A 14,603-nucleotide genomic window follows, 5' to 3' on the forward strand; every position below is an offset into this window, starting at 1 on the left:
AACAGAACAAAAAGAGTGATATCCCCAAATGTTGCTCTCAAGAGCAGCAGAAGGAAAATAAGGCATAATGGGGTAAAAGTATGTGTCCAGGATCACACAAACTGGTTAAGAGGTGAAGCTGAAAAATGAACCCGGGTCTGATTGTACTACAATCGACACCAATGTGCTATGCTTGGTGCAGAGTTGTCTTTCGGGGGCTAAACTAGTTCTCTGTGTGCAATGAATCTGATTTGCAAAGTGCTCAAAAGTCTTATGAGAAATCAACTAGACATTATATAAGAAATCTTTATAGGAACGTGTCGTCTGAGCCAGTAAAGTATGAAGAGAGGTGAGAGTGCAAAAGATAGTGAATATCTGCAGAAGTTGTTAAGAACACAGCGAACTACATGCATTCAGAACCTGGGTGTTCAATGCAACATACAGGACAGGAAAAAGCACTCAATTTCCACCCTGGGATCAGTAGGCACCTGGACCTTGACAAACACATCACTTCCATTAGAAGCTAACACGCGTTGGCACGCTTGTGCTCCTTACGCACGGTGGGTGTGCATTCACTTGGGCCTTTTTGAAATTTTATATGAAATTGAATGATAGTAGATCAGCCTCTGGAAAATGTGTGGGTCTAATCCTGTCAAAACCACTGAATACTTGATATGGAGCGAGTTGCCTCTTAGTGTAGACGAAGAAGTCTTCCAAATAATGTACCTGTCTGATTGTTAGAATTCACAATCAGAATGGTCTATTAATGGAAAGACAGGAGACCGATGACACTGGCGTTGTGGAACTGGATACAAGGTAGGCAGGAGTACACAACACTGGCGTCGTGGAACTGGACACAAGGTAGGCTGAAGTACACACCCCCAGCTGAAGACAAGGCAATAGTCAATATCGTATAACCAGGAAACACAAAGTACCCAATAAAAATAATAAGCAGCCAAGTGAATTCACAGAGAGGGGAACCAGGAATTAGGAATTGGCTAAGGCAGAAACATGAAAGAGTCAAATTAGCAGAATAACAGTCTTACCGTATTGGACTCCTGTCCGACGGCCAAAACGAAGTTCAAGAACAACTGACATGCTTGGCAAGTTCCTTGATGGCAAACGTACACCCAGAAGTCTCTAGTCCGTGTACTTAGTCCCCAAATACAATCTATTTTCCAGGCACTGTGCAAAGTTCCGTGAAGCAAGGAGAGCAAGCTAAGGTAGACGAAATCAGAAGACAATCCTATGAGTTTTCCAGGTCAGGCAACGTGCAGGCGGCAAGGTACTTAAACGTGTCCAAAGATAAACCCAAAATCGGTCCGTGATCAGGCAGGAGGCAGGCAATGAAGAGTTGAGTCGAAATCCAAAAGGCGAAACAGCAGCGGTCCATGGTCAGGCAGGGTGCAGGCGACAAAAGGCAGAATCAGAATCCAGATAAGCAAAACTATTAGCGGTCCGTGGTCAATTCGAGGAAGCCAAGAAGAAAAGATTACAAAAAATCAAACGGCAAAGTTCGTAACGCCACCGAAGGTTGTTCAGAAGCGCCGGCAACTTCAGGGGAAGGGCTTAAGAAAGATGAATCCTGTGACTGCATTGCGTGCTGTCGTCAGCGCAGGGCGGGCCAACCTGCGGTGTAGAGGACGCCAGCGTTGCCAAGCAACCTTCCAGGCGCCAGGTTGCGTTCCGGGTAAGCAGAAAGTTGTGCGATTACGGGCGTGCCTGCACTTGTATTTCGCTACTGCCCGCACCTTCCCTGCTACATTACCAGGACGGCAGGGAAACCTGACAGTATCCTCCCTCAAAGAGGCCTTCACCCTGCGGGCAGACCAGAACCGGGACATGAGATCAGGGGCATGTATGTTACTTGCAGGTTCCCAAGTACGATCTTCCGGACCATAACCCCTCCAGTCCACCAAATAAAACCGTCTGCCCTTACGTATCCTTGTCCCGAGAATAGCGCTCACTTCATATTCATCAGAACCGTGAACTCTAATCGGGGGCGGGCAAGATGGCAGTCTAGCAGAAGGATGGCACGGTTTCACTAGCGAAACATGAAAGACTGGATGGATCCTCCAGGCTGACGGAAGTTCCAGTCGTACGGCCACTGGATTTATCACCTCCATAATTCGATATGGCCCCACAAATCGTGGCAGCAACGCTCTGCGACCTGGTATTCGCAGATTGCGTGTGGACAGCCAAACCTTCATTCCCTTCTCATATAGAGGTGCCGGAGATCTATGTACGTCCGCAGACTCCTTCACCTTCGCTTGGACTTGAAGCAGGTGTTGCTTGACCATCCTGCATGTTCCAAATAAGTCTCTCACACAAGCAAGCGCCGCAGGAGTATCCAGCGGTGGGTCGAAGTGAATTGGAAGGGAACGTGGATTCATGCCATATATGGCATAGAACGGGGAAACACCCGTTACAGTATGCAATGAATCGTTGTACGCATACTCTGCGAAGGCCAAAAGAGAAACCCAAGTGCTCTGCCGCTGATTGATGAGACAACGTAGATATTGTTCCATAGTGGCGTTCAGACGTTCGGTCTGCCCATCCGTCTGTGGGTGATAGGCGCTGGAATATCTGGCGTCTATACCCAGGGCAGAAGTGAGTGCTTGCCAGAAAAGGGAGGTAAACTGCGAACCACGGTCCGTAATAATGATCTGAGGAAGACCAAAACATCTGAACACCTTTTCCAAAAACAAGGCAGCCAAGACAGGAGCAGTGGGAATACCCCGACAAGGAATGAACAATGCCATTTTCGTAAAATAATCTATGACAACCCAGATAGTGTCATATCCTTCCACCAGGGGTAATTCCACAACAAAGTCCATGGAAATCATTGCCCAGGGTAAGTCGGGTACAGGCATGAGTCTTAGCAATCCCACGGGCCTGCCATGCGGATTCTTACACTGGGCGCAAACCGCGCAGGTTGCCAAATGGTCTTTGACATCCTTCTCCATACAGGGCCACCAACACCAACGTTTCAAGAGATCCAGAGACTTCTGGATTCCTGGGTGGGCGGCAACAGAAGAGTCGTGGCACCATTGCATTGCTTGAAGTCTCGTAGAATTATCGGTAGGTAGATTTTCCCTTGTTTATAGGGTAGAGATTGCACTACCTCTAAACCAAGAGTGGTGATCTCAGTGGGAGACGTTCTGACCCAATCACGTATCGTCTCCTTGAGAGAAGGTTGGAGAGTACACCCACAAACCACTTGATTAGGCAAAAGCAGAACCCCATCCATGCTATTGGGTCCGGGATTTCCATGGGTACGAGAGAGTGCATCAGCTTTAGAATGGAGAGCCCGGGGCGATAGGTGATCACAAAGTTGAACATAGAGAAGAACTCATGCCATCGGGCATGACGTGCTGTGGTACATTTGACGGATTGAAGTGCAAGCAAGTTCCTGTGGTCAGTGAATACTTGGACAGGCTCCGGGGTACCCAGCAGGTGATGTCTCCATACCATGAAGGCATCTCTCACTGCCAATAACTCACGTTCTGTGATCGTATAATTTCTTTCGTATGATGTGAGCTTTCTGGAATGATAAGCAACAGGGTGGAGGTTGCTAGTCTCCAGGCATTGTTGGGATAATATAGCCCCAAGGGCCATATTAGATGCATTCGCCTCCACAATGTATGGCCGCGTCGGATCAGGGTGTAGGAGTATCGGGGCCGAAGTGAAAGCGATTTTAAGGGTCTCAAAAGCATTCTGAGCGTCCTCATTCCACCGAAATGCCCTCTTAGAACTGGTCAAAGCAGTAAGGGGGGAGGCGATGGCTGAGAAGTCCTTGATAAAAAGCCGGTAGAAATTAGAGAACCCTAAAAAGGATTGTAGTTCTTTCAAATTCAGAGGGATCGGCCATTGCAAAACTGCAGATACTTTGGAAGGACTCATTTGCACCCCATGATCAGTGATCCTGTAGCCCAGGAATTCAACCTCATGAACGTGAAACGTACATTTTTCCAACTTGGAAAACAAATGATTTTCCCTCAAGCGTTGTAATACACTCGTTACATGGGTAACATGGGTTGCAAGATCAGGAGAGTAGATAAGAATGTCATCTAGATAGACCACTAGGAACCGGTCCAACATGTCAGGGAAAACCTCATTGATAAAGTACTGGAAGGTTGCGGGTGCATTGCACAGCCCAAAAGGCATCACGCAGTATTCGAAGAGACCATATTTTGTTTTAAATGCGGTCTTCCATTCGTCTCCCTTGCGTATTCTTACCAGATTGTACGCCCCCCGCAAATCTAATTTGGTGAATACGACAGAGGTGCCAAGTTGGTCCAACAGGACTGAGATCAGAGGTAGTGGATATTGATTCCTGATGGTAACAGCGTTCAATGCCCGATAGTCAATGCAAGGGCGTAGGTCCCCCTCTCTCTTGGGAACAAAGAACAATGGAGATGCTGCGGGGGATTTTGATGGGCGGATGAAGCCAGTTTTTATTGACTTATCAATGTACTTTTTTAGTATTAAATCTTCTTTAGGGGTTAAAGAGTAGATACGCCCCGATGGTATTTTTGCCCCAGGTACTAATTCTGTAGGGCAATCGTAGCTTCTATGAGGTGGCAGTATATCGGCTCCCCCTACATCAAACACATCCTTGTACCCTTGATATTCATGTGGCAAAACCATGTTGAGAACCACCCCCACAATGGGAGCTGAGTCAAGCAAGGCATAACTGGGATTCGATGAATCCAGGCTGGTCTCCAAGCAATTAGTTTCACAATGATCAGAAAGGAACATCACCTCCCCTGTATGCCAATCAACGAGAGGATTGTGTAACTGCAACCAGGGAAGTCCCAGGATGCGCCTGAACTGCGGAGCGGCAATGAGATCAAAGGTAATCTCCTCCTTATGTCCACAACCTGTGGTCATAACCAAAGTGGCAGTGCACTCTGTTACAGGACCTGAAACCAGCGAGGACCCATCGACCGCATTAACAGTTTCTGGACAAGACTTGGGTACAATAGGTAATCCTAACTCTCGAGCATAGGTTCCATCCACGTAGTTCCCAGTGGCTCCTGAGTCTAGGATGACCGACACTTCTCTTAAACCAATCTTTTCCGAGGCTAGGGTAAGAGACAAACGATATGGAACTGACATCTTGGATCCCATAGTGGAAATGCCCAGCAGCTGGACCCCTTCTACTGCCGAGCTTTGGCGTTTCCCTGTTTCTTAGCCGGTTTCTTAGTACAAGCACGCAAAAGATGGTCTGAGGCCCCGCAATAGAAACACAACCCATTCTTTCTTCTGTGTTCTCTTATTTCAGCGGACAGGGGACCTCGTACAACACCTATCTGCATAGGTTCAGAAGATCCTGAGGCTTGTATGGGAGAAGTGACGGCAGTAGGAGGAATTGTTCGTCTTTCCCCTTTCCTTTCCGCACGTCTGGAATCAATCTGTAAGACTATATCAAGGAGTTCAGGAAAGGTATTCGGAAGTATCGGAACAGTAGCCAAGGTGTCTTTCAAAGATTCAGATAGACCTTTGTAAAATAATGAAGCCTTTTTGTCCTCAGGCCATCCAGTCTCTGCCACAAGCTGGTTGAATTTGGCCAAGTATGCAAGAAGGGATAGGTCCCCTTGTTTGAGTCCGAGCAACTCCAAATCAGTTGCCTGGGTCGCATAACGTGTATCAAACACCCGGCTCATCGCCTCTATTAAGGCGTCGCAATTATAGAGCAAATGGCTGCCATCCTCTAACAAAGGGTTGGCCCAAGCGGCCGCAGTACCTCCTAAATGGGACAGTAAAAAGGCAGCCTTTGTTGTAGAGTCCGGGAAGGAAGCAGGCCTACAAAGAAAATGTAGCCTACATTGATTGAAAAAGGTCCGATATGTCTTAGGATCCCCATTGAATCGTTCTGGGGGGGCCAAGGGAAACTGGGCAGTCATGTACACCGGTCCTGTACCGGATACTGCTGGTCCTAAGCCCGACCCAGATGCCATGTCAGGGGGTGGTACCTGTACGCCAGGAGGTTGAAGACCCACTTGTAGCTCATCAATCCGTTGTTGTGTGGCGGAATGAGCAGCCGTCATGTCATTACGTAGATCGGCCACTAATTGAAATATAGCAGCTAAGGTCTCGTTTGCTTCCATAAAGTATAAGGCTTCTGAATCTGTCAAAACCACTGAATACTTGATATGGAGCGAGTTGCCTCGTAGTGTAGACGAAGAAGTCTTCCAAATAATGTACCTGTCTGATTGTTAGAATTCACAACCAGAATGGTCTATTAATGGAAAGACAGGAGACTGATGACACTGGCGTCGTGGAACTGGATACAAGGTAGGCAGAAGTACACACCACTGGCGTCGTGGAACTGGACACAAGGTAGGCTGAAGTACACACCCCCAGCTGAAGACAAGGCAATAGTCAATATCGTATAACCAGGAAACACAAAGTACCCAATAAAAATAATAAGCAGCCAAGTGAATTCACAGAGAGGGGAACCAGGAATTAGGAATTGGCTAAGGCAGAAACATGAAAGAGTCAAATTAGCAGAATAACAGTCTTACCGTATTGGACTCCTGTCCGACGGCCAAAACGAAGTTCAAGAGCAACTGACATGCGTGGCAAGTTCCTTGATGGCAAACGTACACCCAGAAGTCTCTAGTCCGTGTACTTAGTCCCCAAATACAATCTATTTTCCAGGTACTGTGCAAAGTTCCGTGAAGCAAGGAGAGCAAGGTAAGGTAGACGAAATCAGAAGACAATCCTATGAGTTTTCCAGGTCAGGTAACGTGCAGGCGGCAAGGTACTTAAACGTGTCCGAAGATAAACCCAAAATCGGTCCGTGATCAGGCAGGAGGCAGGCAATGAAGAAATCCAAAAGGCGAAACAGCAGCGGTCCGTGGTCAGGCAGGGTGCAGGCGACAAAAGGCAGAATCAGAATCCAGATAAGCAAAACTATTAGCGGTCCGTGGTCAATTCGAGGAAGCCAAGAAGAAAAGATTACGAAAAATCAAACAGCAAAGTTCGTAACGCCACCGAAGGTTGTTCAGAAGCGGCGGCAACTTCAGGGGAAGGGCTTAAGAAAGATGAATCATGTGACTGCATTGCGTGCTGTCGTCAGCGCAGGGCGGGCCATCCTGCGGTGTAGAGGACGCCAGCGTTGCCAAGCGACCTTCCAGGCGCCAGGTTGCGTTCCGGGTAAGCAGAAAGTTGTGCGATTACGGGCGTGCCTGCACTTGTATTTCGCTACTGCCCGCACCTTCCCTGCTACATTACCAGGACGGCAAGGAAACCTGACAAATCCACACACATTTTCCTATGCTTGCCGTATGACATACACATAGACCTGTCTACTCTGGGTGCACACAACCTACATGCGCAGTCCTCCCTGTGATATTTAGTTAGTATCTGACAGGCGTAGTACATGATGCTTCTCAGAAGGGTGAGGTTCCAAACCTTCCTCCTGCCATGGCCAGCCTAATAAACTATCAAAGGCTCCATGGATCCGCCCTGTCCGTGTGTTTACCCTCTGCAGATGGTGGCAGCAATTGACATAATTAACATACTAACAGAGTATACTTCAAACAGGCCCACGTGGGGCCTGGCTGAAGAGGGGTTAACAAAAGACAGAAAAACACTAACAACCTTTGGTGTGCACTGCATCAACTTGAAGCCAGCTCCCGCCCCTCAGTATCAAGGGCAGTAAAATGTCATGTCTGGGACTACATGTTTCCAGTAGTCATCCCTGGAGGGGGACTCCATTCTGAAGGTACGAATTTGTGGATTGATGGGGACATAAAGTTCTCACCACAGCTTCAAGGGAGACCTGCCACTTTAATTAGGAACCACAGAAATTTCGATTAACCAGAGAGACTCTTTGATCAACAACAGACAGGAAGATGGGTGGGACTTAGTATTACATATTTTCAGCCCTTTACCTTTTCTGTTGCAAAGCACTCGGTTATGACCTCATGCATACAGGAGATTGTTGGTGGGTACCCTGGCCGGTTTCATTAAGGTAGGCTTAGCTTACACCAATCACTGGGGCCCATTTGGCTTTAAAAGAGGGTCAAGCCCCTCTTTTTGGCAGAACATCTGAAGACTGTGCAAGGAGTAACAAGAAGAGCTCATTTGGACCCTGGCTAAAGGTATAGTCTGCATTACAGCTTCTGCCAGTGAAGGAACGCCAGGATTTCCAAAGAGGGAAGCAAGATCCCTCCCCTAAACATTCCCCAGAAAAAAGAGGGAGATTCTGAATCCAGAGGACCCTCCAGCAGCTCCATAACTGGTACCGAGCCAGCACACTGCATGCTCTGCTAGGCTCTGCAGCAAGCTTCCTAAGTGGGAAGTGCCAGAGAGTCTCTGAACCAAACCAAGGACAAGGCTGTTGCTTGCAACTCTCTCCTCAGCTTTGGCCCATCCGCCTGAAAAGAAAAACACAAGCCCGGTGAAGAAGCTAGGAGGAGTGCATCGACAATCATCAACCAGCGTCTGCCTTAAAGGACATTTTCAAGCTGGTCGAGCCCCTCAAGCTGCAACCGACTGCACTGCTGACTGTTGTCACACTGCAGTTGCTAACGTCATCCGAGATGCCTCGACCACGGCTTCAGACCCACCAACCAGCACTGAGACAATGATTCTTGACCCTGAGCCACCATGTAGACCAGCCTGCAGCCGTCCGTCCAGCCTCGCTCACTGAACTGCCTGCTGTCTGATACCAGCAACTGTCTCTCATCTCTAACTCTGTCACAGGAGCTGCAAAGCATCCTGAAACCCACTCTACACTGCCAAGCACCAAGTAATTCTACAAGCACAAGGTACATTGTGGTTCTGTCCACAATGGTCATTCTATGAAAGCCCCTAGTGATATTTTAAGACCCATTGTTCCCTTTGTGTTGAAACAAATATGGATGACCTATTGCGATTAATTGCTTTCCCGACTACCCACCTGTCAGTATTCAGAGTGCATCCCTTTTCCTTCTTTGAAACTGTCTATCCTCTGCATTCCTTTACAGGGTGGATTGTATTTTGTAGTGTGCTAGAACTTTCTGTTGAATAATAATAAAGTGATATTTTTATGCAACCTTGACTGGACAGTTCATTTTAACATTGGGTAATTATTGTATTTTCACTGTGTTGCAACTAACCAACGATCCATAACTTTGCAGAGATAAGCGTGCCGTTCTATCCATGTTACCAAAATTGGACAAGGAGGTTTATAATTGACTTGTGTTACAATCTTTTCGGATCCCTTCTGATGTACTAGAGGTGTGGGGCTGATTGACGATTTAGAAACCGATATTTATCGATGGACCTCAAGTGTGGTTTCTCAACACTCTAGAGTATCAGTGAGGTCGGGGACTAGTGCGGCATGCCGCAGGTCCCAGGCCTCAGCACAGTCTCTAAGTGGCCCAGTAATTGTTTGGGTTGTTAATGAGGTAGTGGCTAGAAATCTCCTGCTGAAGGAGAGGAGACTAGCTCTAGAGGAACAGAAACAGTGGGACAAGATCACCATAGAGAGGGACAGGGCCGCCATAGAGATGTGCAAGCTGGCACTTTAAGAGAGAAGAAGGATGCCAACATATTCACCTCTAGCAAAAGCAGCAGTAATGTCTTAAACCAGAGTGCCCGGGATAAGCCCCAGCGGCACATCCCCAAAGACTTAGTGCAGGCTTCCGAAGTGGGGAAGGATATTTTTGACTGGTTTGAAGCGTGCTAGCTGGCATTCCAGCTAAAGGAGGTGGACGAGGTACTTTGGGGAGAAGCCCTGAAGAGTCGCTTACCGACACCAGGGACTGGTGCAATTCTTCAGTTAACTCCTGAGGAAAGGCCCGTTCATGAAAGCATGAAGATGGTCCTCCTCAGGAAGTTCTGTAAAACCCAAGAACAGTATCTCAAGAGCTTCAGAGAGCTTGGATAGAAAACTGGGCAGACATTTGAAGCGTTCAGACACTTGTCATTGAAATATCTGAGAGGGTGGGTGGCTGGTAATAAGGTAGACACATTTAAAGGGATATACAATTTGATTGTGTGTGAGCACGCATTGAAGAATTGTGAGGTTGACCTACACCAGCATGTTGTGGACAAGACTATCACAGACCCAAGGGAGCTTGCAACAACTTCTGACAGGTGTGTGAGTACTCACAAAGCATATCAAAACGTAGTTGTTCAACTGACCTCCTATCTCTACTGCCTCACTGGTTCTATATGAGGACTGTTCCGTCCTGTAGTCCTGTAACCAGCGCCTAGATGCCTAAGGGCTTTGCACTCTTCTATAAATGTACAATTAAATAAATAAATACAATACATCAAGTCCAGAAAAAGGCTCAGACGAGCACACCCAAACTGGAAGAGAAATCTTCAGACAAAAAAGTAAACACGGATGAGAAGGACACAGGTCCAACCCACTCCTCTAAAAAGTCAGGTCCCCAAAAGAATGAACAGATATCCCAAAACTTTAGTTATGTTATGTCATGTTAGCTGTATTTATTTAGTGCACGTTTGCCCGAAAGCATCATGGCGCTGGAGAGATGAGGACTATTTTTGAGTTACTGTTACTAAAAAAGCAAGATCTTCAGTTTCCGACAGAAAGCAAAGTGGTCAGTAATCTCCCACAGGGAAAGGGGCAGGTCGTTCCACGCTTTGGTGGCTGCAACCGAAAAGGCACCTCCTACTTTCCGGGCTAACTTAAAACGGGGCACTGCCACCCGCAGAGTGGCTTATGATCGAAGAGAGCGAGTGGGCATGTAGCTGACGAACTTGGCTTGCAGGAATTCTGCCCCCACACCATAAAAAGCTCAGTGTACTATGCACATAGACTTAAACATAATCCGGTGGCGACAGGGAGCCATTGCAGTTGCCTCAGCAAAGGAGTCATATGGTCTCCGAAAGGGTGGTGCATGTTAGATCTTGCTGCAGCATTCGGAAGCAACTGCAGGCGCCCAGTCAGGTAACCGGGTTCAGCCAAATAGAGTGAATTGCAGTAGTCCAATACACTGAGGACCAAGGCAGGAACCACCTGAGCTTGACTGGCAGTCAGAATGAAAGGGAGGACCTTCCGAAGAACACAGAGTTTAAAGTGATCGGTTTTACAGAGCGCATTGACCGTTCATCCATGGCCAGAGTGGCAGAAATCCTCACCCCAAGGTTCCTGACTGACAGAACCAGTGTGGGAAGGGGGCCCAAGGAAGTAGGCCAGAAGTCAGCCGTCCAAAACAGTTGAGGAGTTGGAGTACCTACAACCAGGACCAGTTGTACACACTGAAAAGAAGAGCGCAAACACTCCTAACACTGGGACACCTGTGTTCTCACCACCCAATGGTTGTTTTGTGTGTAAGGAGCTGGGCTATAGGAAGGGGGATCCTGCTTGCAAGGGCTTACCCAAGCAAGCCATAGTGAATGTTGGACTCATGGAAGAGGCCATCAATAGTGTGGGCCTCTTAGGGGAGGACTTCCCACTAGGCCAAGGAGTGGCCGAATGTGGATTGGTTACACTTTGTGGGAATGATTGGTTACACTTTGTGGGAATTGTACCAGGACTCCAGAAGAGAGCCCAGTTCCCAATAATACTCAACTCTATTTATAGCATGTGTATATCAATGGACACAAAACTCCTGTGGTCTGAGACACCGCAGCTAGCGTCGCTGCTGCCACCCGGCAGTGACTACACCCAGGCCAATACATTGATGGGCCTGGTTGTAGCATCAATGTGTTTGACTGGAAGAGTAAGTACCCCTTGGCGATAGTAAAGTTCAGCTGGAGAGGTGAAATGACCCAGCGCTGTAAGGCGGTGAAAGATTCCATACCTGTTCCATGTCTGTTGGGAAATGATCTTCCTGATCCCTAGATAGTTGAAGCGGCTACACGATTGAGGGCCAAAGGGATTGCCAGATTGAACACTCTCAGAGCCTTAGGGCCTGGAGTGCTGCCAGGAGGCTTGTTGGAAGGACCGTCATGGCCGGTAGCCCCTAGTCCAGTTCACAGACTGCTGAGTCACCTACTCCTGCGGGAGAGGGGCCAGTAGCCACTGAGGACCCTACTTGGGTAGCAGGGGACTCAGTGACCTCAGAGATGCCTGGCGCAGCACAGGAACCTGAGGTGGAGGACCAGGTGGGTGCAGTTCAGAAGGGCGTGCCCAAGCTGGATGAGTTTGTATCAGCTGGGGGCCCAGATTAGACTGACTTCTTCACAGCCCAGAAAGCGTGTCCCACTCTGGCGTATCTGCTGAAGCAGGTGGAGAAGCAGGCTAAGGGTGAGGCCCCTGGACTGTTCAAAGTGTACTGGGAGGATGGACTCCTGTACTGTGAGCCAAGGTATTCTGAGGGGGTGGGCACCAGGCAGTTGGTGATTCCCCAGTGCCACAGAAAGTTCCTTTTAGAATTGGCTCACCAAATTCCTTTAGCGGGTCACTTAGGAGTGACTGAGACATCGGACCGGTTGTCTACGCACTTTTAATTGTATTTTTGCTGTTTTGCAACTAACCAACCATCCACAACCTTGCGGAGATAAGCCTGCCGTTCCGTCCACGTTATCAAAATTGGACAAGGAGGTTTATAATTTGCTTGTGTTTCCAAACTGCTGGAATCACTTCTGGTGTACTAGAGGTGTGGGGCTGATTGATGGTTTAGAAACTGATATTCATCCCTGGACCACTGATGCCCCGGAAGTTGATTTATCACACCCTGATCTGCAAAGTGCATCACTGTCCATAATCTGTGACTTGCTCTGTGGTCGTGGACAGCAACTAACTAAAGGCAAAAAAGAGGCATACCATTAAATAGCCTGGGCATTGCTCCTCTGCCCCTCCAGCTAGCAGCATTCCCCCCAACCCCTACCAGCTCCAGCCCCACTCTCAGAGCAAGCTTGACACATGGCGATCTCACCCCACCTTATGGACTTGTGAGTGCCACAAACCTGAAATGTAACTGTCTCATCTTCAACTCTACTGCTTTTGCACATTCACAAGTCAGACATCTGGATTACTTTTCACCACCCTTTCCGGGAATCGGCACTGCAAGCAGAAACTGCCAAACCTCACATACCATGGTACAGCTGTCCAGACCTGTATATATGTCCTAAAACTTACAGACATCTCTTTATTGGGGTGAATATTGTAAGCAATCAAAACAGAGGGGTCTATTATTCACTTAAAAGGGCTTCATAAGACATGATTAACATTTAAAATTGTGGACATTATTATTGTTCCCATAATGCTCTTTGCTTTTATGCAAATCGATAGGAGTGGGTTATTTGAAGAGATATGAGATACTGTGTTGCACAACTGAGCCTGGGGCCATGCTCCTTGGCCCCACCCACGCCTTCACACAGCCCCGCCCCTCCAAAGAGGTGACAGTTTCCCCAATACATTTTTTCCATTTCCAGCACTGAGCACCAGGCTAACGTTTGACCACCTCTGTGCGAACTTTGCCGGCCTTTCAAAGGGCATCCGCTTTACATGTGACTGACACTCCCTAGTGGTACCAGACTTTCCGAGGCACCCACCACTCTGAGAAGTGATTGACTCTTCCCCCAGGGGCTCCTGTCTTCCAAGTGACTGACGCAGCTTGCTCAAACCCCAAGATCGTTATGAAACCGAAGCCTGACTCTGCCCCGCCAGCCTTGCGGGGGGGGGGGGGGGGGCAGGCAGGCTTCGCGGCGCGGGTGGCGCAGTGCCTGCAATGGTTGATGGCTGCCCGTGCTCTGCATGCAGCGCTCCTTACCTTCTGCAGCAGGTCCTCGTTGTAGCTGGGCGGGACCTGGCCGTCGCTGGCTTGTATCTGATCCTCTCCTCCGCTATAGTCCATGGCTGCAGCTCCGGGACTGCAGGCGCTTCCTGGGTACAGGTGAGCGCAGCCTCCGCAGGAAGCTTGTCCTGTGTGGTGCGAGCACCAAACTCCCCGCGGTATCCGAACAGTGTCTATCAGAGATGGGAGGTGTGGAGCGGGCACGGGTGCTGAACTCTGCAGAGGGGAGAAGGCTCAAATGGGCCACCGACTTCGAGGGATAGTGAGCAGAACAGACCGTCCCTTCAGCACCCTGGACAGCTCCCTGCCACCGACAGGACACACAGTAGCAGCCGCACGGGCGTCTCAGGCAGTCACTAACTAACCTCCTCGTAGCAGCTCTAGTGGTAGAGGCAAGAGCGGCCCCGACACCTCAACATGCAGCCCCCTGTCTCCAGCTCCTCTGACAACCCAGCCCCCCAGCCAGCAGACGCGCTGACAGGTGGGAACCTCAACCCCCCTGCCACCAACCCCAGTGTCAAGTTCGGGAAAAGCCCCTCAGTCCGCGCCTCTTCGCAAAGGTCCCGTAAACGGAGAGCCCCTCAGACGTCCCAGAGCAGAAACCCCGTCCAAAATCCTTGCGCGGCGCGTAGCAGCAGCAGCAGCAGTCACGGGAGAGCGGCTCTGCAGTGTGTTTATACCCCGCCCTCCCTCTCTTCACTGTACTCCTCCCTTTCTCTATCCGCCACTTCAGTCCTCCTTCGTCACTCCCGTTCCCTCCTCCGGACCTCCCCTTCCTACTCTACATCTCTCTCCCCCACACGCCAATCTCTCAGCTCGCCTTCTCTCTCGAATTCTCGCCCCCCACGTCCGATTTCTTCTACGCACTCCCCTCATTCACAAATCGCCCACCCTCCCTTCTTCCCTCTCCTCCCT

The 14,603-nt window shown here is 49.0% G+C and overlaps 1 protein-coding gene across 4 annotated transcripts in view; it reads right to left on the bottom strand.

Moving 5' to 3' along the window:
- The window catches only part of RAB37 (RAB37, member RAS oncogene family), a 545,872-nt gene extending 531,483 nt beyond the window's left edge, over positions 1-14,389 (bottom strand). Inside the window, exon 1 of one of the 4 annotated variants that reach the window (XM_069654871.1) lies at positions 13,665-14,376. In XM_069654871.1, coding sequence (XP_069510972.1) covers positions 13,665-13,748 — 84 coding nt within the window. In that variant the 5' untranslated portion in view covers positions 13,749-14,376. Of the gene's footprint in view, positions 1-13,664 lie in introns of all 4 variants that reach the window. The other 3 variants (XM_069654868.1, XM_069654869.1, XM_069654865.1) reach the window with 3 other exon arrangements.
- Positions 14,390-14,603: the final 214 nt, after the last annotated feature.

The sequence above is a fragment of the Ambystoma mexicanum genome, chromosome 3q (assembly GCF_040938575.1).
Source record: "Ambystoma mexicanum isolate Mex_15411 chromosome 3q, UKY_AmexF1_1, whole genome shotgun sequence".
Taxonomy (NCBI): domain Eukaryota; kingdom Metazoa; phylum Chordata; class Amphibia; order Caudata; family Ambystomatidae; genus Ambystoma; species Ambystoma mexicanum.